This window comes from Mauremys mutica, chromosome 19 (genome assembly GCF_020497125.1).
Source record: "Mauremys mutica isolate MM-2020 ecotype Southern chromosome 19, ASM2049712v1, whole genome shotgun sequence".
In the NCBI taxonomy this organism is placed as follows: Eukaryota; Metazoa; Chordata; order Testudines; family Geoemydidae; genus Mauremys; species Mauremys mutica.
Genome location: NC_059090.1, coordinates 26,395,140 through 26,415,808, shown reverse-complemented (window position 1 = coordinate 26,415,808; position 20,669 = coordinate 26,395,140). Strand labels below are relative to the sequence as shown.

Genomic DNA, 20,669 nt, shown 5'->3' with positions numbered 1-20,669 from the left:
CACAACCCGAGCAAACAAGCAACTCATAGCTCAATACCTGTGACCCATCTTGTAAGGGTTGGAAATCTCATCAGCATCACCCACAAAGGAGCCACTCCTTTGAGCAGTTAGAGTCTGAATAAAAACTCATCTTGCTGAGTTTCAATGTGTGCTGCCTTTTTATATCTATATCCACACACACACACACACACCCCTTCACCAGAACTATGGCTGCACAGAATTCACTCTTGCAGCAGAGGGCGAGTCCCCTAGAATTTGCACTCCCAACCTGAGCAGCACTACAGGTCATTGCAATTGGAGGAGGTGGTGAAGTCACTTTGGTTTTTTCCTCAGGACTTACATACACAAACATCAGCACACTCAGCAGTTAGTTCCTGTACCAGCCAGAATGGGCTCCTCACACCACATTACACTCATTAGGACTGGAGACATTAGTGCAGCAGCATCTGGACTTTGGGCAATGAATGTCAAGCTCTTCAGGTCTCCTTACCTAAAGCTCATTTCAGTCTCATTGTTTCCAGCTCACCTCTAAATTCCCTTCTCATTATACAGAGTATCTACACTGCGTATGTAACATCCACACTGCCCCAGAGCAGGAGGCATCCCCTGGTAACTGCAATAGCTATACGCACAGGATTAATGCTCTGATTTTTTCTCCTTTTCTCACCTTTCTACATACAGCTCACGGGTCACAGCTAGAAAGGGCCATCACACTAGTTCCCACATGTACATGCGTAACTATTACATGCCCAAAAGAAAATTTACGCTGGCAAATCAGCCTGATGTCTTTATGCCCGCAAACTTGCATTTCCATGCATAGATTGGGAAGTTAGACACTGGTACAAAGTTAGAGACAAGTTTTGAAATGCTGGACCTGTGGCCACAACATGGGTCTCCTGCTGAGATAAACTGTTATACAAAAGAACTTTGAAGACCACTGCCCCACAGCCCAAGTCACAACTCTGGGTGCAAGCTCAGTCCAGACGGGTACTGGCAGTCACAAAGGTTTACTAACAGTTACTTTTAGAACTGTTTCAGACTCTAACCTTTATTCTTATAAGGCTTTACCTTCACCTCTGAGGACCAGTTTCCTTATTGCTTCTGTTATCATTTGCAGTGATGAAGGTATTAATAAGCTGCTGTATTTCTCTTTCTATGAAAAGCTATAGATACATGAAATGCTCACTTGCTGTATTATAGAGTGGCAACACCGAGCAGAAAAGTATCCTATTACCTGCAATTCATAAGTGTCAGAGTACATCCACTTGCAACCAATGACATTCGTATCTAAGCCCCCATACCATTCCAGAATGCTCTGACATTGCATCAACAGACCAAGCCCCACTTACGAGTGAAAGTGGATTCTGCTCTAGAGCTGCAGACCACTGTCACGCACCCTGTAAGAGTACTTTGAATTTGGCCATGTGGGGAGGAACTTGAAAGATGCAGAGGAGTGCATAAGGGAGGCCTGCTGTCAGTCTACCTGTGTGGCAGCTCAGTTTATTATTACCAAAGTGCACTGCAATAAGTCTGAGCTGCCAGAGAGGAGCACAGCTCCTGCAGTTCTCCCCAGGCCTCACCCAGTTGCATTATTTCAGTATAAGAGGGGCCATATGTGGAATTTTCATTGCTAGTCAGACAGAACATCAGGAAAGAGATAGTTAAAGATGCCTGCCTACTGGGACTCTGGCTTCTCCACACACACAGCCCCTCCCATATAGTATGCAACCTCCATCTCCTGCTTCGGATCCTACAATCTCTCCAATAGCGACCCAGATAAACACAAAGTTAGAAAGCACCACCCTTGACACAAACATGACATGAGTCACCTTAGTAGCCCCACAGGCTTATTCATGGGCCCCTCCTAGCTGTTTGTCTCCTTATGTTCTGCCTGTGTCATACTCCATTTACCCTGCACACTCTTTGGGTCCAGGACCACGGGCAGGGTTTTCAGATGAATTTAGAAGCCTGGTTTTATACATTTTTTTTTAAACTTTTGGACTATAAAACTTTACTTGCTATCTAAAGCAGCTGCCACAATTCTGACATTACAATACATACAACAGCCTCCAAACTCAGCCTCTGCCCATGACAATTCACAGGAACTCAGTCTGTGTGTAACCCACAGGTTAGAGAGAAATTTAGAAACAAGGTGAAAGTGAGTTGGGTCCAAACCTTTGAGACATTATTGATCAAAACAGGTAATAGAAAACTGCTTGTGAACCAGTTATGAGAGATTTTCAGCTCAGAACACCTAGTTCCAGCCACACTAACAAGGGTAAGACTAATGAGGTGAAAAATTTATTCTCAAATGGGTTGCTGCATCTGCTCCCATCTCTAAGCAACAAGAGCCCCAAAATGCAGAGAGGCAGCAGACTTAGTCACTGGTCGATGTTTGTGCTCCAGTCAATGGACTGAGTAAACAGACATAAGTATGCGGCACAGATGGAGCTGGGCCGGGCCGGGCATATTTCAACAGCTCAGCACTTTTGAGAAAGAGTCTGTCAGCACCTTGGAGTAATTCTCATCCATATAAAAGGGCAAAGCCTGTTGTGCCAAGGAACTCTCCTTCCCTATCCAAGGAGAAAAAAGTCACACAGCCATGCCCAAAAGGAACTGGTTTGTACTAGTACTGTCCCGCACCTCAGAACAACTCCCTATGCTGTTAATTGCTTTATTGCTGGTCAATGCAGCACTACAAACAACAGTATCTGCCATTTACAAAAGAACAGTACTTCCTACCCAAGATTTCACTACATCCTTCAGATTTCAAGAGCCTTGTGCCCCTCCACCTTCTCCTAAGAGTAAACTAGAGCTAAATTCAACACATTACATGTGGGCCCTGCTTCAGTCAGCTGCATTGCACATGTGTAAGTGAACGCAGAATCTGGCTCAAAGGACGGAAAAGAGCCTTCTCTTCCCTCTCACCAACTATCTCTACTGGTAAGGGACAGGTGAGCCCTGGGCTAACCATCCAATATCAAGCTTTTCAAATAGAAGAGTCATAGGCCAACTACCCTATTTGTATCAAAACACATGTGAGCATGAAACTGTTCAACTCAGCAAATGAAGGATCCACTTGGCACCTTCCTGCCAGTTCAGCTCACCAGCTAGCACAGGGATTCTCAAACTGGGGTCGTAAGGTTATTACATAGGGGTCACAAGCGGCTACCCACCCTTCACCTCCAAACCCCGTTTTGCCTCCAGCTTAAATGTGTTTAATTTATAAGGGGGGGGGTGTCACACTCAGAGGCTCTCTGTGTGAAAGCAGTCACCAATACAAAAGTCTGAGAACCACTGAACTAGATAAGGGGGAAATAATATCTCCCTATTCCCTATAGGTGGGGCCTTGCGAAGAGCTGTGGGGTGGAGGCCAAAGAGGATAAATGAAGGGAGGGCAGATTCACAATTGTTCACGTAATAACTCTTCACTTACCGTAAGTGAGGTAAAGGTCATGCACATTCCACCAAAGCCATTCAGAGCCAGTGAGATGAAGATCAGCACTGACAGTGCTGCAGTGGAAAAACAAGAGCATTTACTGGATAGAATCACAGTGTCCCCAAAAATCCTGGTTCCAGCAAGGACTGAGCCAGTGCCCTGCACAGAGTGAAAGATTCCTTCCAAACTGGCTCATTCTAGCTCCACACTGTTCATTCTAAGCCAAAGTCACAGGGAAAGAAGGTCAGGTACTAGGAGAATCAGAATTCAGTGTGGGCATCAGTTTGCAGAGCTGTGGACACTAGTTTTTCCTCTGGGATGTGTGGGAACCCAAGGTCTCTTCTCCTCCTGCCCCTCTGAACTGTCTCACTGGTCAGCATTGGTCTCAAAAGAAAAAATTACTTTTTAGAACTGGGCTCCAGGGACTACCTCACTATCTCAGCTAGAGGCTGTGGCTACATTTATCCTGGGGCGGGGGAAGACTTGAACATTCAGCATTGGTTACTGCCCACCTCTTAATTCTGGAGGAACCTTTCAACTTTTTTTCTTAAATTTCTCACTGTGAGCTCACCACTGCTGAGGCACCTTCACCCTGGCAAAAGAGTGAAGTTGGGAAAGACAGCTGCCTCAGAGCCACCTTTAATACTGCTAAGCAAGGGACCGTACAAGCAGCACCCCCAAAATCTTCCCTCTGGAGACCAAGCTTAATGCCCCCTCAACACACCATGGGGCTCTGTATCTCACTTGTCACTGGCAGGCCTGGCCTGCAGTGCAAGGTTATTAAACTTTATACAGGATACAAAGCAGACGGCAGGTTTTTTGAACTTTTTGCTCACAGGATTCTTGCGGTATGGGACTCCAGCTGCATTCCCATCAGTGCTTACAAGAGGAGCTGGGCCTGCCTTTGAGCCACTGCACCCTCCCAGTAGGCAATACACAAAGTTTATGCTGTACTTCTTTGGGGTGATCTCTTTAGCTCGCTGAGGACACTATAATCAGAGTATGTGCCCTTATTTTAGTGTTCTCTGCACACTACAGCCCCCAGTTACTCGCTAAACCTCTCAAAAGTGTAACAACCCCAAGGCCCTTTCAATAGAGTCCACAGAGCTCAGTACTTACAATTTGGGTTACTAGCTCCATATGCAATCATCACACAGGACACAGCAAAGCAGGCACTGAAACAGAATTGAAGCCTTTAACCACATGTCAGAAAGCCTACTATAGAGAAGTTACACTGTCTCCGCAGTCTCAGTGCCTGGCTAAGGCTGAGACTTTGAGAGTTAATTGGCTGAAGCAAAATCTGGATAAGATGGAAGGGATGGTGATGGGTTGGAGACAAAAATCTAGAGTAATGGGTGAAAGTTCTTCATGCACCTTCTATGGGTATTGAAGAGTCAACCTTTCCCAATGCAAAACTCAAACTTGAGGTCCTAACAGATTCTGAATTTTCAGGCAGCGTCAGTGTCCCATCATCTGCACATGACAAGGAGACTGCAACAACCTTCCCCTACGACATGGCCCTACTAACATCTATCCAGACTTCAGTCACCTCCAGGCTGGTTTACTGTAAAGCAGCAGTTTGTATGAAGAGCATTCAGAGCCTTCACCTGCCTACCTCCCAAGTGAGGCAGGTCAATGAGCACAAATACCTGGCCTCAGTGCTTAGCACATGGTACTGGCTCAGTTCCAGGTGCAATTCACAGAGTTAGAATATTTACAGATCTAGACAGTCTGGAACCCAGTTACCCAACAAACCACTTCTCCCCTGCATTCTATCACAGCAACTGTAAATACCTACTCCACATGATAATTTGAGACAGGAAGTGAGGATATTCCTTTGCCACTTGAAAGCACAAGGGAAGCTTTAGACAGGTAATACGCAATTAACTCTGGAGTAAATGGGGTAACATTCAGTTCTTGCAAGTCATGTGGGATGGGATAATTTAGTAACCACAAGCAAGACAGACCTTGTTTTCTTGTGTGATATAGCACCCCCAGCAGCACTGTGCCACTAGCACCATGGTGGGGCACTCACTTAGTATCAGCTTGACTCCCATCCCTACTGACACAGTGGAATAGTTCTTCTCTCCCCCTAGAACCTTGTTCCCAAGGAATTCAGAAGTCAGAGACTCTAGGAACATGGATGTAAGTCCCATCCCCTTCTCCTTATAGGGAAATTTAAAATGCTAAATGACAAAAATAGTGGTCAGATACCATGGAAATGATGAGATCCCCTGGTGATAGGCATGATACAAGAACCTGAGTGGAATGAGCTGCTTGCCATAAACTATTGAACTGAGGACTAAGCATAACCTCTGGCTCAAAATTAACTTCTAGTTTTGAAACAGTTGGTAAGTTTCATAACACCAACCTGCCAAGCAGACGCAGTTTGCGAGGGCCATATTTGTCCATGACAATCCCAAGAGGCAGAGTGATTGCACTCAGCAAGAAGGATCCAACTGTAAAAGCCAGGTTCAGCATTTCATCCTGCTCCGGGCAGATGAGCCACCCATTGATCCGAATCACAGCTTCCTGCTCTGTCGTGTTTCCATGCGCAGAGCTGGTGGTAAAATTCTCTATATGGGATAAAAGAAACATTGTTATAGTGTAGTGAGGAAGACAGCACACTAAACCCAGTTACAAGAAGCGGGGCAGGTAGAACAGCCCTGCACACAAAAAGGCACAGATCGCAATTGCCTAGATACACAGACAATTTACCAATCTTAATCCAGAATAAAGGTGTGCACACACAGATTTGCACCAAGATTACCAGAGGTGTGAATTACACCCCATACAATTATTTCTGTTCTAGTCACCGTGTAGACAAGCCCTTAGTCTAGAACAATCATTTGAAAGCCTGACATTCAGATGAGCTCTGTCACCTCAACTCCCTGCACTGGGATAGGAGCAGTTTAAGAACAGCTAGTCCTAGGGTGACCAGATGTCCCGATTTTATAGGGACAGTCCTGATATTTGGGGCTTTGTCTTGTATAGATGTCAATTACCCCCCACTCCCTGTCCCAATTTTTCACCCTTGCTATCTGGTCACTCTAGCTAGTCCCAATAGATGAGTCTCTAGTTTTAGGCCTGACTCTCCAAGATGGTGATTCAACAGCCTCCCAGGTCACTTATTTCATTGCCCCAATTGTTCTTCTAGTTATGAACCTTCCAAGCTCCCTGGATGGCAGGGAAGGATGGTTCATCTGAAGTCTCTATATACCTGTAGACAGCTCTCCTTTCCCCAGACTTTACAATTTGGGAGTTAAGAGAATTGAAAATGTTTTGTCCAAAACATTGATCGTATTTCTTCCTTGCCTTTTTTTTTTTTTTGCGCCTTCAGGTGAAGAACGCCAGCTGCAAACTCCCCTATAGAATGAAGTTTGTTATTTATCTTACACAAAATGGCAACTATGGAATCAGGGCAGTTTGAAAAGGAGGAGTTCTACATAAGCTCATCTCAGTTTACATAAGTAGTTTTCACTGCCTCTTGTCAGCTCTTTCATTCTCTTGCAACAACTTCCCAGAAAGTTCTAAAAAGAAAGCATGCTGCATTCATTTTCATTAACATAAATTGATGATGCACGCCTTCTATATATTTCTATTTTCTGGCAGAATCAATTTTCAAGTCAAGTAAGCTTTGTTGGCATGATAAGGGACTTGGTCTTTCCCCAGCTGGAGAAAATCAATGTCATATAGAACTTTTCTATGGTACTTAATAACAAACTGTTTTCACAATAGTAAATATTGCCAAATACAGCTGACAAAGTTTAACATTTACAAGTTTAGACATTTTTTTATGCATGAGTATATATGAGAATGGTGCCCAAAACTGAACTCATTACTTAAGTGAGATCTAATCAGCACCAAGAAAAAAGGAATCATCTTGCGAGAGACAGCTGAATAGGACATTTGCCTTTTGGTTCAGCATTACCAAATCTATGGCTTTCATTACTCTCTCTAATCCTAGTGGTCCCACAGCGCAGCAACCCTGCAAGTCAGGCTTCAGAATATTTCCCTCTTACCAGAGCCTCTATACCTTTAGAGAATGTAGTTATTGAGTTCAAACTAGTTCTACAGGGCTGAGCTCTGGTTTTAGTTCCATCTGCCAGCCTGATTACTCCCAGCTTTGTATCAACTGGAAATAAACTCTGCTCTACCCTCCAGGTTTCAAATACCTACAGATACTCAGTGACACCAATATTTGGTGACTGGGAAGGTGCCTTCTACATGCACATACCTAATATACAAGCACAGGTACTCCACATACCCCCCAGAAGTACTGGAGTCTCTCTACCTTATTTCATCTAGGTTCTCGTTAGCACAAGGAACAACAAGTTTTGACCTATTCTTCTCCTTTGTTATTCATGCCAATATTTATAAACCTTTATCCTGTCCCCTCTGTTGCCTGTTTTCCATGTCATCATGTCCAGTCCCTTTGTCCATGTGACCCATTTTGTGTTTTTGGCCTATCAGCATCCATTCTACAAGTGCAGAATGGGTAATCACAGTGCCCCAGCAGCAATCTCACCACATCTGATGCAGAGAAATCACCCCCGCATTTGAGGTGTTCTTCACAAAAGAATTTCAGATTCACTGCAAATACTGCAGACTGGCTCCAAGTCCTACCAGACTCCCATCTCACAGTACTTTATAAACTGCAAGCCTTACAACACTCCTGTCAGGGAGGCAGGGATACAAAGGGGTCACTTCACCCACAGCCTCAATGCTTTGGGCTAATCGCAGAGATAAGGCCATAGGAAAGAGCGGGTGAAAGGTTAAACTCAGACAAACAAGAATTAGACAAAACAGAAATGAATTCCCCGTGTTAGCCCTCTATTAAGATAGCTGCAGTGCTTAGTTGTGGGCTAGGAGGGAGGGTGGGAGAACACTGGCAATGCAGTGATCTTATAACTTTTGATTGTGTGTGTCAAACAGGGAGCTCTCTTCAGGAGAAAAGGAAAACAGAACAGGCAATACTTTAAGGATGGCTCATTCATTGTTGTTGTAATGTTATTAGTGTTTACCCTTACAACAGGGATCCTCATCATGCACTCCAATGAGAGGGACACAAGCGTGAAGGGCAGACACAAAGAGGGCAGCAACGTGGGGCACAGTCTTGGAAGCAGCAGCCAGATTCCCACTGAGATTAAACGGACTCTGTGCAGGTCACTTGTCCAGAAATGTTTGGGAGCAGGGGTGCTTCACTTCAATTTGTGCCTCAGTAAATCATCTGGTTTTGTGTCCGTCTCAAAGGAAGACCCTGCTGATGGTATCACATAGAAACTAAGACACCACCTTATTGCAGAAAAATAGGAATTGCCCAGAGCAATGAAAGAAAACCCAACAAGGGGCTCTGCACCTTGTTATTCCCTGCCCCTTACAATGGTTTCTACACAAAAACCAGACCAGTGTATACAATACATGCACGTCAGAAGATTAATCTGAAGGCTTTCCATTTGGGAGAGTAAATTGAATAATGAGAGCCCCAGATGCACTGTACCCCTGAGAACTCTCACACTCAGTCAACAGATAGGAATTAGCAACATCACATGACAAGGAGCTAGGATGAGATTACCCTGAATAGAACCTGGATATCTACAGAAAAGACTCCAATTCTCACTCATACACAGCTCACATCCTGCTGTAGACCATTGTGTGGCACTATCACAGTGCTAGTCTCGATCTCTTGTGAGCCTCTACAGAGAGGAAGGGTCCTCTGGTCTGACAGCACCATCCTTTCTGAATTCTTCAGCCAGATCCCATTTGTAACAAACATTTTAGACTGTTCCTGAGCATGAAGTTCAGGAAGCTACAGTTTGAGTAAATCAGAACAGAGATGTGGCCTGAACTCTGCTACACACTAGAGCAGTTTCAGATCCTTGTTAAACAGAAACAACTAGCTAGTATCAGCAGTATTAAGATGACTCATTGCAGCCAACAGTTATTCCACTTACAGACCCTCCAATACCAGCTGCAGAACAACAGTTAGCAGCCTCACAGCCTAAGAACCAGCTCAAATTATTTAAACTCTTTAAGGATGAGGGAACTCAGGTGCAACAAAAGCCCCGCAGTGCCCATCAGAATTTGGTCGTTTCTGGATCTGCATTCCCCTCCCCACCACAAAAAAAACACTAGCATGTGGTTCCCTTGACCAAAAGTTAAGTATTCCATAAGAAGGTCATTCATTAACTGCCCTTTGCTGACTTCTATGCATCCTAAGCAAACAGTACACCAGGGATGACCTTGGCCCTCCTAACAATGGTAACTGCCATCTCAAATCTTTTGGGTCAGGAAAGCTTCAAGCAACCTAATCTAGAATTCGGGGTGGGGGGGGGAAGGGGGAGGAGAGGAGAGAGCCGGGAGAAAAGACAAGAACAGCTGGGAGATGGAGGGTTCCAACACATGCAGACTTTCTAATCTGAGATTTCTTTTGCAACGCATACTTATAAACACGTGAGGTGCCCAACTGTCTCTCATTTCCGTTTTTGCTTCCCATATTTTCTTTGATTTCTCAGACATCGCATATAGAAAACTAGAGTGAAGGGGCTGTGTATGGGTGAACAACTGACTTGCAGTACACGGGTTTCCTATGCCCAAAAAGAAAAGCCAATTTCTTATATGCATTACACCCTAAATTTAGTTTGTGTTCCAACCCATACCGTGCACTCTGTCTGCTTATACCATTATGATGAACTTCCAGTTGATGGAATTTCCCTCCATCTGGACAGTCAGACTTTCAAAGTTAATTTTAAAAACTCCCTCCCCTCCCCACCCCCCCAGTATGATCTTGTGTTGCTGAGACAGTTACATGGTACCAACACCTTCTCCACAGCACTGTGATTTCAGTAACAAGTGCTTTAACAATAAAAACAGAACACTGCCACACAAATCGAACATTTACCAGGTTTATTCGATTAATGATCGCAGAGTCACGTGTCTGGCCTTTCCACAAATAAGTCACTTCAAAGTGTGTGATTTGTAAGAGCCACTCATGGCTGCAGATTGTGGGTTTGCATACACAGCAACTAGAGACCTGAGGCTGACCTGTGCTGGCTCCTGGGGGCTGAACAGACTGTGGGGCTGTTTCATTGTTGTGTAGATGTCCAGGCTCTGGGCTGAAGCCTGAGCTCTGGCACCCTCCCACCTTGCAGGTCCCATAGCCAAAGCTTCAGTCCAAGCCTGGAAGCCAACACAGCAATAAAACAACCCTGTAGCCTGAGCTCAAGTTGGCTGTCACAGGCCAGCCGCAGGTTTTCCTTTGCGGTGTAGACATACCTTCACTGTCATGGTTTAGTGCTAAATTCTAAACATGAGTTAACAGGCAACCTTTTCCTTCTACTTTTTTGTATTACAGACCCATCAAGCCGTAATTCAATTACTACTTTTTAAAAATCAGCTTTTTGGTATCCTGCAACCCTACCTCAGCAACCCTTTGTCTAACTAGCTCTTTATCTCTGCCAACTTCAAGGTCTTTTCAAGGTATATTATAAAGTCCTTGAACATCAGCCTCCCAACTCATTTCAGAAAAAAAAAAAATGCAGCAACTTATGGCCCTGAACACATCAGGCTTCAGAGTCCCCAGTAATTACCAATAAAGGCTGCACATCCAGATAAAGTGTGCAGAATCAGCAGTCACTCAATGGAAAAAAGTTCAAGTTCAAACAGTTTTGAAGGGCAATTAATAGTAAAATTAAAAGTGGAGCAAAGTGTCACTATCAGATTCCCAGCCAGTTTAGTCTAAATGCACCTCCCAGAAAGTGCCCAAGGATGGCATCTAGCCCAGGACAGGAGTCCTCCACTCACCAACCTCATCACAGAACTCACTCTTTCCTAAGGCAGTTCTACACTTAAAATGCTGCACCAGCACAGCTGCATCACTGTAGTGCTTCAGTGAAGATGCTACTCCTCTGACAGGAGAGTTTCTCCCATCTGGGAGAAGCCCCCCTGTTGACATAGTGATGTCTACACTGGTCTGGTATAACTGTGATACTCAGGGGTGTGGATTATTCACAGCCTTGAGTGACAGTTATACTGATGCAAGTTTATAGTCTAGACCTGGCCTAAATAGTTTGTTACTTTGATTCTCTTACTTTTTCAGGAATTCCTCCCCATTTTCCTTTAAATAAGGCTACCAAGGAATCCGTAGTCTCGCCCTTGGCAGAGCATCTGGATGGAGATCCATAACATAGCTGGAAGGATTTCTGCTATGAAAAACACCAGCCTTTTTCTGAATTACAGCCCCTTTCAGGACTGATGTTGAAATCTCCAGAAACGAGGCTGCAAAGGGGACAATGTCTAACTCTCTTTTAGTCTGAAGGGATCACAAGGAACAGTTTTTGCTGATGAGAGGGAAAGCCCTGCTAGTAATCTTTAACTAATTAGGAAATCTTCTATGCAATAGTCATGTGTGAGCAGCCGAGTCTGAATGACAAATGTTCAAAGGTTAAAAGTTATAAAATTTCATTCCCCTGCCAATCTTTAGCTAGAAATCCCTCTCCTATTTATCTCTAACTATCCTGGTAAGGGCTACTGGTTATAAATATTGCTGGGGAAAGGGGTCACCTACACTGCATAACTCCAGTTAAATCAATCAATGAGCTTAGACTAGAATTCAGCCCACCTCTCTCATCTGCCTATCTACTGAGGCTCTTATAACAGTATCCATCACTGTAGCACAGGTCCCATCACACAGGGAAACTGAAGGAAAATTATAAGGGAGTCTCAGAGTGACCAAAAACCAAACAAGATCTTTGGGAACCTACTTGCCTTTGAGCTTATACATCTTTCCCCCCATTTAGCAGTTGTGATTATAGGCATCAGAATAGAGAATTCCTAGGACAGAAGAGGGTGGGGAGAGGGAGAGAGAACACGGATCATAACTGGTCTATGGAACTCACTGCCGCGATATTGAGGCCAAGAATTTAGCAGAATTCTAAATGGATTAGACATTTTACACAGATAAAGAGAACAACTAGTTATATTAGATAGTAGTTATATAAAAGATATGGCTTATACACTGAGGCAGGAGTTAACTACTGACAAGGTGAGGAAAAAAAAACTTCCCCTGTGAGCAAGCTATTTCATCATTGTCCAGGATGGAGGTTAAATACCTTCCTCTGAAACATCTGGCATTGGCCACTCTTGGAGACACGACTAGGTGGACCATTGTTTTAAACTGGTCTGGCAATTTCTATGGTATGGAAAACTGTCAGGACAGAAAGTATGTTAGAATATCACTGAGCTGGGAGGAGTTGGGGGGGAGGAAGGGCAGGATGGGCAGAAGATGGCAAAAAAACAAAACAAAACCACAATCAAAAAGGATTACTTGGGGCTCACAATAAAGTTGGGTCCTGGCTAATTTGGGGAAGGGTTGGAGAGTGGCTACATCCCAAGTACATCCAAAGTACATCCCATCCCAGCTCCAGCTGGTGAGGAGCCTATGCAGGGGAAAGGATAAAAATCCGATGTTTCTGTTTAAAGAGGTGGAACTCTGGAGAAGTTAACTAGGTTATTCTATGTAGAGCTGCTGAGCCTCAACTCACCAGCACAGACAGCTGAGAGAATACTTGCAATACCACCTGCTGTCTTTCACAATCGTATAAAATGGAATTTTCTAGAATAGTTAACTCAACCCAGGAAGCTTAGAAGAACTGGATGGTGGATTAAAAAAAAAAAAAAAAAAAAGGTGAATGGCTATCTAATTGGCAATCAATTATTTATACCTTGTGCACAGGGAAGTACCATAGAAAACATAGAATGTCAGAGTTGGAAGGGACCTCAGGAGGTCATCTACTCCAACCAATCCCCACACAGATTTTTGCCCCAGATCCCTAACAGGCCAATGCTCAAACCACTGAGCTATCCCTCTGTAAATAACAAAAGGGCTCATGTCTACACCACAACTAAACACCCACAGCTGGCCCATGTCAGCTGAAGGAGCCTGAATGCAATTAAACAGCCCCATAGCTCTAGTCCTGCAAATCTGAGTCAGCTGATACAAGCCAGCCATGGGTATTTAATTGTAGTGTAGACACACCCTTAGTGGTGTCACCTAACAAATGGAGGTAGGAACATAAATATCCCAGATAAGCAACAGCTGGGGTGAGAAGCATGAATAAACAGAGATTTATTCGCACAGCATCCCATACTATCACAAAACTGTGATAACCACCTAACAGCACATGAAAGAGGGAGATACACGTTATGGCCCTGACTGAAACAGTTTAAGTATCGGATGTGATGGATCAGACCATGGGCTAGATCAGTACCCTGCCTCTTGAACTGGCAAATGCTAGATACTCCAAAAGAAGTCAGTCAAGCTATTCTTAATGAGCCTAACCAACTGTGCATGCCAATTCCTTCCCACCCACCACAAGTAATCAGATCGTCATGCAGGATGGTATTTTACTACCTTTGTTCTTTTAATCTGCAGTTACAGAGGTTATTAATGGTTATAAATTTTAGACTAGATGGCAAGAAAAATGCAACATACAAAACTGTAAGACTAGGACATCTTGCAGCATTCTACAATCATAATGTATATAGTACGTGAAATGAAACACTTAGCCAGCACTGTAGTGCAACCAAGCTAGGGTGAAAGAGGCAGATGTTTAGGGTGCAACATTGCTGTATGTTGCTAGTTTAGGACAGGAGGGTCCTTCATCCATCCACTCTCAGTCACCTCTTCCCTAAGTTTTGTTCACTCCCCCCGGGCCATGTTCCTTCCACAGCCACCAGTCAACCAGCTCAGACTTCTCTGCTGCTCTCAGCCCCGATCCTGATAGAGACTCTCTCCTCTCCGTACTCACCTCCACCTCCTCTCTTCTCCCCCCCCGTTCACTACTCCATCCATCCCAACAACCCCCAGCCCTGACTCTTCCCCACATCAGCTTCCCTGACTCATGCATGGCCAATCACGACTCCAGGGATGCTGCTCAACTTGCTGCACTAAAAGTTTGTTCTTTCCTCTTTCAGTTCTGCCATTTGCCTCATCAACTCTCCCCTCCCTGACTGGCTCCACACATCTACAACCCCTATCACAGCACTGCTGCTCCTCAAACTTGTGCCACCTCCTTCGCCCATTTCTCTTTCAGCTCAGATCTTGTCAAGTTTCTCAGAAGAGAACTCTCCAAGGCGAAGGTCGTCCTCCCATTCCCTCTGCTGATCCTCAGCTCACAAACCCCTCTTTGCTCAGACTAGGTGCACCTCTCCTCTCCACTCCCAATCCCATCTCCCATACTCTGCCATCACAAGTGATAATCCAGCTAGCATCCTCCGCATAGAACAGAGGCAGTCACAGGGTAGTTCTTGGCTCATCACTTCCCTTCACCAGAGATTGGCACTCCTGGCGGAGCAGATGATGCTATACAAGACAAGAGAGAAGTAGCAGCAAGCAGAATTGTGAAGTACTCAGAGGTGAGGATAACAGACATGAACTTGATGCAGTGAAGCAGGGGGAGCCAGTAGAAGGATCAAAGGTGTGTGTACAAAATGGTCAGAGTGATGGGTAAGGAAAATGGTCTCAGTAGCAGCATTCTGAACGGACTGTAGGGGGTGGCATCAGCATTTTGGGATACATGAACACAGTGAGTGGCAGCCGACAGCAGAAAGTCTCAGAGCCCAGGTTGACAGACTCAAGCTTGTGGGGCTCGGGCTGACACACTAAAAATAGCTGTGTAGAGGTTGCAGCTTGGGTTGGAGCTCCGGCTCTGAAGCCTAGGGAGCAGGGTGATCTTAAGAGTCGAGCCACAATGTCTACACAGCTATTTTTAGCACGGTAACCCAAACCCATCGACCAGGACTCTAAGACTCACTGTCATGGGCTGTGTAGATGCACCCAGGGAGACCAGTGGTGAGGTTACAGTAACTATGGGGAGAGGCGGAGGTGGTCTAGATGAACGTTCCTACTAGCTGGACAGAAAGAAATAGGGCAGATCTCAGAAACATCGTGGAGGGAGAAGTAGCAGGATTTGGCCAAAGCCTGGATGTGTGGGCAAGAGAGGGTGGAGTTAAAGGTAGGCCCAATGACTTTTCCCCAGACTCTCCTGCTCATGTGCTGCACCCCACTGGCTGCTTTCCTCCATCCCCTTTTGTCTCATACCATGAGCAGCCCTGAGCATCTCTTGTACACCTAGAACATCTTCCCTGTTTTGTCACACTTTCCCCACACCCACCTCTTTCCATAAACTCCAATCAAACAGCATATCAGAATGTTCTCTTTGAAAGATCAGCAAGACCCCAGCTAGAGAGGCAAGGTAGAGGAAAGACAGTAAAGGAAGGCTTAGGAGTCTTGTGTTTGCCTAGACCAGGGGTGGGCAAACTTTTTGGGGCGAGGGCCACATCTGGGTGAGGAAATTGTATGCAGGGCCGGGGCAGGGGGGGTGGAGTGCGGGATGTGGAGGAAGGGGCTCAGGACAAGGGATTGGGGCAGAGAAGGGGTGCAGAGTGTAAGAGGGGGCTCAGGGAAGGGGGTTGGGACACAGGAGGAGTGCAGAGTGCAGGATGGGGCTCAGGGCAGGGAGTTGGGGTGCACGGGGTGCAGGGTGCAGCAGGGAGCTCAGGGCAGGTGGTTGGAATGCACAGGAGTGCAGAAAGGGGCTCAGGGCAGGGAGTTGGGTGCAGGAGGGGTGCGAGGTACAGGCAGAGGGCTTAGGGCAGGAAGTTGGGGGGCGGGGGGCAGGAGGGGTTTGAGCTCCAGCCCGGTGCCGCTTACCTAAAGTGGCTCCGGGGTGGCAGTGGCGCACACCAGGGCCAGGGCAGGCTCCCTGCATGCCTGCCCTGTCCCCACGCCACTCCAGGAAGTGCTGCGGCCCCTGGGGGGGGGGGGGCAGAGGGCTCTGCGTGCACACATGGAGCCCTTTGCCTCCCGGCCCGGGGGCTGCTTCTGAGAGCAGCGCCGGGCCCACAGCACCACCAGGGGTAATCCCGCGGGCCGGATCCAAAGCCCTGAAGGGCCGGATCCGGCCCGCAGGCCATAGTTTACCCATCCCTGGCCTAGACTGTAAGATCCTCAGGACAAGGCCCAATCTTCACTCTCACTGCAAAGCACATGACACACCAAGGATGTTATATACAAGTGTTATGTCAGCAAGTCTCCAAGAGAATCTAGGGAGGGAGAATGCATTCCTCCAGGTCTGATCAGTGCATCAACCCTAATCATGTAGGCGCTCTTCATACCAGCACATACAGACTGCGAGCTGCTTTGCCATGCCCCAGCCCTGACATACAACACGGTCAAATCTCCAGAACAACAGACTCAGCTGAATTCATGTGAACAGCCCCCAGACTTCTTCCTTACCTGGTTCATGACAGAGGTAGGAGTAAAATCCTTCGGATTTCAGCATGATGAGCAGTGATGCCCAGCCCAGAAGAACAGCAGAGAAGAGAAGATTCTCTACAACAGCCGTGCATGCCATCCACCAGCGCCGCCGATGCGCAGTAGCAAGTGTGGGAGCCATTGCACCACGGGAGGACTTATTTCTCTAGAATCTAAACCTGTAACAAATTGAAAACAGGACTCTTAAGTTCATCCCCATGTGTCAGTATTTATAGAATTAGATATTCGTTGCTACTTGCAGGTAGGTGCTACATGGAACATAATTCAAGTACAGATATCTGCTCTGACAGATGTGCAAAACTACACGCAAAATAGAAGCCATTGGGGTGTAAAACTAAGCTCTGCAGAATGAAATTTGAAGAGTCAATGTCAAGCAGTCCAGGAGGGAAGGGAGCACAGGTTGACTTGAACCTGGCCTTATTATGGTCTCTCTGCTGCATATACTGAACAGCAGGTATGAAAGCACAGCCTGGGTGAAACCACAGTAGGAGATGTCTCCCACTGCCTGCTCAGAGCCCATGTTTATGGCAACCCCAGTGCCCTGCCGACACCTGTAGCGAGATGGAGAGAGAGGACAAGGCAGACCTTTTTAAGGTGGCTCCAATAAGAAATACAGCAGCTTGCAGAATGGAGAATCATTCAACATATCAGTCTATCTGCAGCACTGAAGGCAGGAGAGGTTTGGGCCCCTGCAAGGGCGCCGATATGGTTATCTATGCCTGTTGCGTCTCAGCCATTCTTGATCATTTTGCGTCCATCAAGCTTGAGCAAATGATGGATTCCCCCTACACTGGAGTGCAGATCTGCTCTGAAGAGCAACTGTGAAAGTGGTGTTTTAGAAGCAGCCACTGATTTTGGCTTCCCTATTTGAGACAGTCTGGGCCTGGTTTTCAAGAACTTTGGAACTCCAAAATCAGTGGCCATTTTGGAAAACCTGGACTTTATTTCAGTTCCTAAGCTCAGGGTCTCTACCTCAAATATCTGTGGGAAGATTCGTTGGTCTGGCTAGATCAGTGGTTCTCAACATTTCCAGAGTACTGTGCCTCTTTTGCAATCTGATTTGTCTTTCGTATCCCAAGTTCCACCTCACATAAAAACCTCTCCGGCTGCCCAGCTCTGAAGGCAGTGCCACCAGCAGCAGCAGCACAGAAGTAAGGGTGGCAATACCATACCACCGCTGCTGGCAGTAGCGCTGCCTTCAGAGCTGAGCAGCTGGAGTGTGGTGGCTTTTGGCCAGGGTGTTCATGTTGTTTGCAGCACAGGAGGGCTATTTTTTAAATCCTGTGCCTGTCCCACCCTGCAGTATCCACACCCACATTGTTTGTTGAATTCTTATCCTTCTCCCACTGTTATGGCAGTGGGTCCTGCAGGGCTCTAGAGTCTGTTGTAAACTTGACAAATAAGATTAATTGACCTACTCCCTGGAAGACCTCTACATACCCCCAGGGAGTATAAGTACCTCTGGTTGAGAGCCACTGGTCTAGATGAGACTCATAGCCCCATTTGAAGAAGCCACTTCTATAAGGGGGAAGAATAGCTCACTGGTTTGAGCATTGGCCTGCTAACCCCAGGGTTGTGAGCTCAATCCTTGACGGGGCCACTTAGGGATCTGGGGCAAAAATCAGTACTTGGTCCTGCTAGTGAAGGCAGGGGGCTGGACTCGATGACCTTTCAAGGTCCCTTCCAGTTCTAGGAGATTGGTATATCTCCAATTATTATTAGTCACTTTTCAGAGAAGAATCCACTTTAATTATGATGAGGGAGAGAAGGCCATGAGGAAAAGTCAGGAACACCAGGGCTGCCTGTGATTATTGGATCTAGAGCAAGCCCCAACTTATAAGGTCCCTTCCTCATGGCTCACCCCCAGCATGGAGGGTCTGACCCAATTTACTAAGAAGCTTGAGCCATGAGTGTGGAGTAGGTCTCACCCCTAATGCTACAACGAGAGGCAGAACACAACCCCTGGCCGCCACATGTACTTCCCCACTCACAGAACCCCCGTGTCACCCAGCACAAGGGGCAGTCCTGCCCCATCCACATGTGCTACCATGATGCTTCTTCACCCCCCACAACAGCCAAAACCAGTCTGAACTGGCCACAGCACTGAAAAGAGAGGGAAGAACAGGCGCCAGGGCAACCATGCCAGCCACAGAATATGCAGGGACTGACCCCCACATTGGGAATCCCAGGGTCTGACACGGAGCCCCCCAGCTGTCCCCATACACACCCCCCACTTGGCTCCAGAATATGCTTCCAAACCTCAGCACCCCCTGCTTCCCCTTCTCCATCAGTCCCCCCCTCCCACCACTTCCCCCTCCAGTTACCCCCTCCTGTCCATCAGTCCCCCCCTCCCACCACTTCCCCCAACTCCCCCCTCCGGGTACCCCAACCCCCCTCCGGGTACCCCCTCCTCTCCATCAGTCCCCTCCCCCAGAGTGCCCCCAACTCCCCCCGCCCGGTACCCCAACCCCCCTCCGGGTACCCCCTCCTCTCCATCAGTCCCCTCCCCCAGAGTGCCCCCAACTCCCCCACCGGGTACCCCAACCCCCTCCGGGTACCCCCTCCTCTCCATCAGTCCCTCCCCCAGAGTGCCCCAACTCCCCCCACCGGGTACCCCAACCCCCCTCCGGCGACCCCCTCCTCTCCCTCAGTCCCCTCCCCCAGAGTGCCCCCAACTCCCCCCGCCCGGTACCCCAACCCCCCTCTGGGTACCCCCTCCTCTCCATCAGTCCCCTCCCCCAGAGTGCCCCCAACTCCCCCCACCGGGTACCCCAACCCCCCTCCGGGTACCCCCTCCTCTCCATCAGTCCCCTCCCCCAGAGTGCCCCCAACTCCCCCCTCCGGGTACCCCAACCCCCCTCCGGGTACCCCCTCCTCTCCATCAGTCCCCTCCCCCAGAGTGCCCCCAACTCCCCCCACCGGGTACCCCAACCCCCCTCCGGGTACCCCCTCCTCTCCATCAGTCCCCTCCCCCAGAGTGCCCCCAACTCCCCCCTCCGGGTACCCCCTGCTCCCCCTTCTCCCCCACTCCGTGCGCCCCGCTCCCCTCAGCGTCTCCCCGGCCCCGGCCCCGGCTCACCCGCCCAGCGCGCGCTCCGCTCTCGTTCGCTCCGGTTCCACCCGGTGTTTTTTATTCGGCTCCTTAGACAAAACAGCGGCGGCAGGTGATTGGCGGCGAAGGGGCTGGAAACAGGCGGTGGCCAATCAGCGCCCACCCGGCATGGGAGGGGGCGGCCTCGAGGCCGCACCGCCGCTGAGGTCCCGAAGCGGAGCGTGGGGGGTCGCTGCGCCCCCCGCCCCCGTCACCCCCACTGCGCAAGCTGCGCCCCCCGCCTGCTCTGCCCCCCGCCCGCGGTGCCCCTTCCCCCACTGCCCGCTGCACCCCTCGCACGGGCCCCTCGCCCCCACTGCACCATCGCCCCCACTGCCCGCTGCACCCCTCGCCCCCGGTGCCCGCTGCACCCCTCGCACGCACCCCTCGCCCCCACTGCCCGCTGCACCCCTCGCCCCCGGTGTCCGCTGCATCCCCGCCTGCTCTGGCCGCTGTGCCCCTTCCCCCACTGCCCGCTGCACCCCTCGCACGGGCCCCTCGCCCCCACTGCCCGCTGCACCCCTCGCACGGGCCCCTCGCCCCCACTGCCCGCTGAGCCCCTCGCACGGGCCCCTCGCCCCCACTGCATCATCACCCCCACTGCCCGCTGCACCCCTCGCCTGGGCCCCTCGCCCCCACTGCCCGCTGCACCCCTCGCCCCCGGTGTCCGCTGCATCCCCGCCTGCTCTGGCCGCTGTGCCCCTTCCCCCACTGCCCGCTGCACCCCTCGCACGCACCCCTCGCCCCCACTGCCCGCTGCACCCCTCGCACGGGCCCCTCGCCCCCACTGCCCGCTGAGCCCC

General features: G+C 48.5%; 1 protein-coding gene across 2 annotated transcripts in view; it reads right to left on the bottom strand.

Annotated features, from left to right (window-relative positions):
- SLC43A2 (solute carrier family 43 member 2) overlaps positions 1-19,903 on the bottom strand; it is a 48,066-nt gene extending 28,163 nt beyond the window's left edge. The window contains exons 1-5 of one of the 2 annotated variants that reach the window (XM_044993640.1): positions 19,855-19,903; positions 16,737-16,933; positions 5,811-6,015; positions 4,559-4,614; positions 3,437-3,513 (exon numbers count right to left, since the gene is read on the bottom strand). In XM_044993640.1, the coding sequence (XP_044849575.1) occupies positions 3,437-3,513; positions 4,559-4,614; positions 5,811-6,015; positions 16,737-16,896 (498 nt within the window). In that variant the 5' untranslated portion in view covers positions 16,897-16,933; positions 19,855-19,903. Of the gene's footprint in view, positions 1-3,436; positions 3,514-4,558; positions 4,615-5,088; positions 5,132-5,810; positions 6,016-16,736; positions 16,934-19,854 lie in introns of those variants that run through there. The other variant, XM_044993641.1, reaches the window with a different exon arrangement.
- Positions 19,904-20,669: the final 766 nt, after the last annotated feature.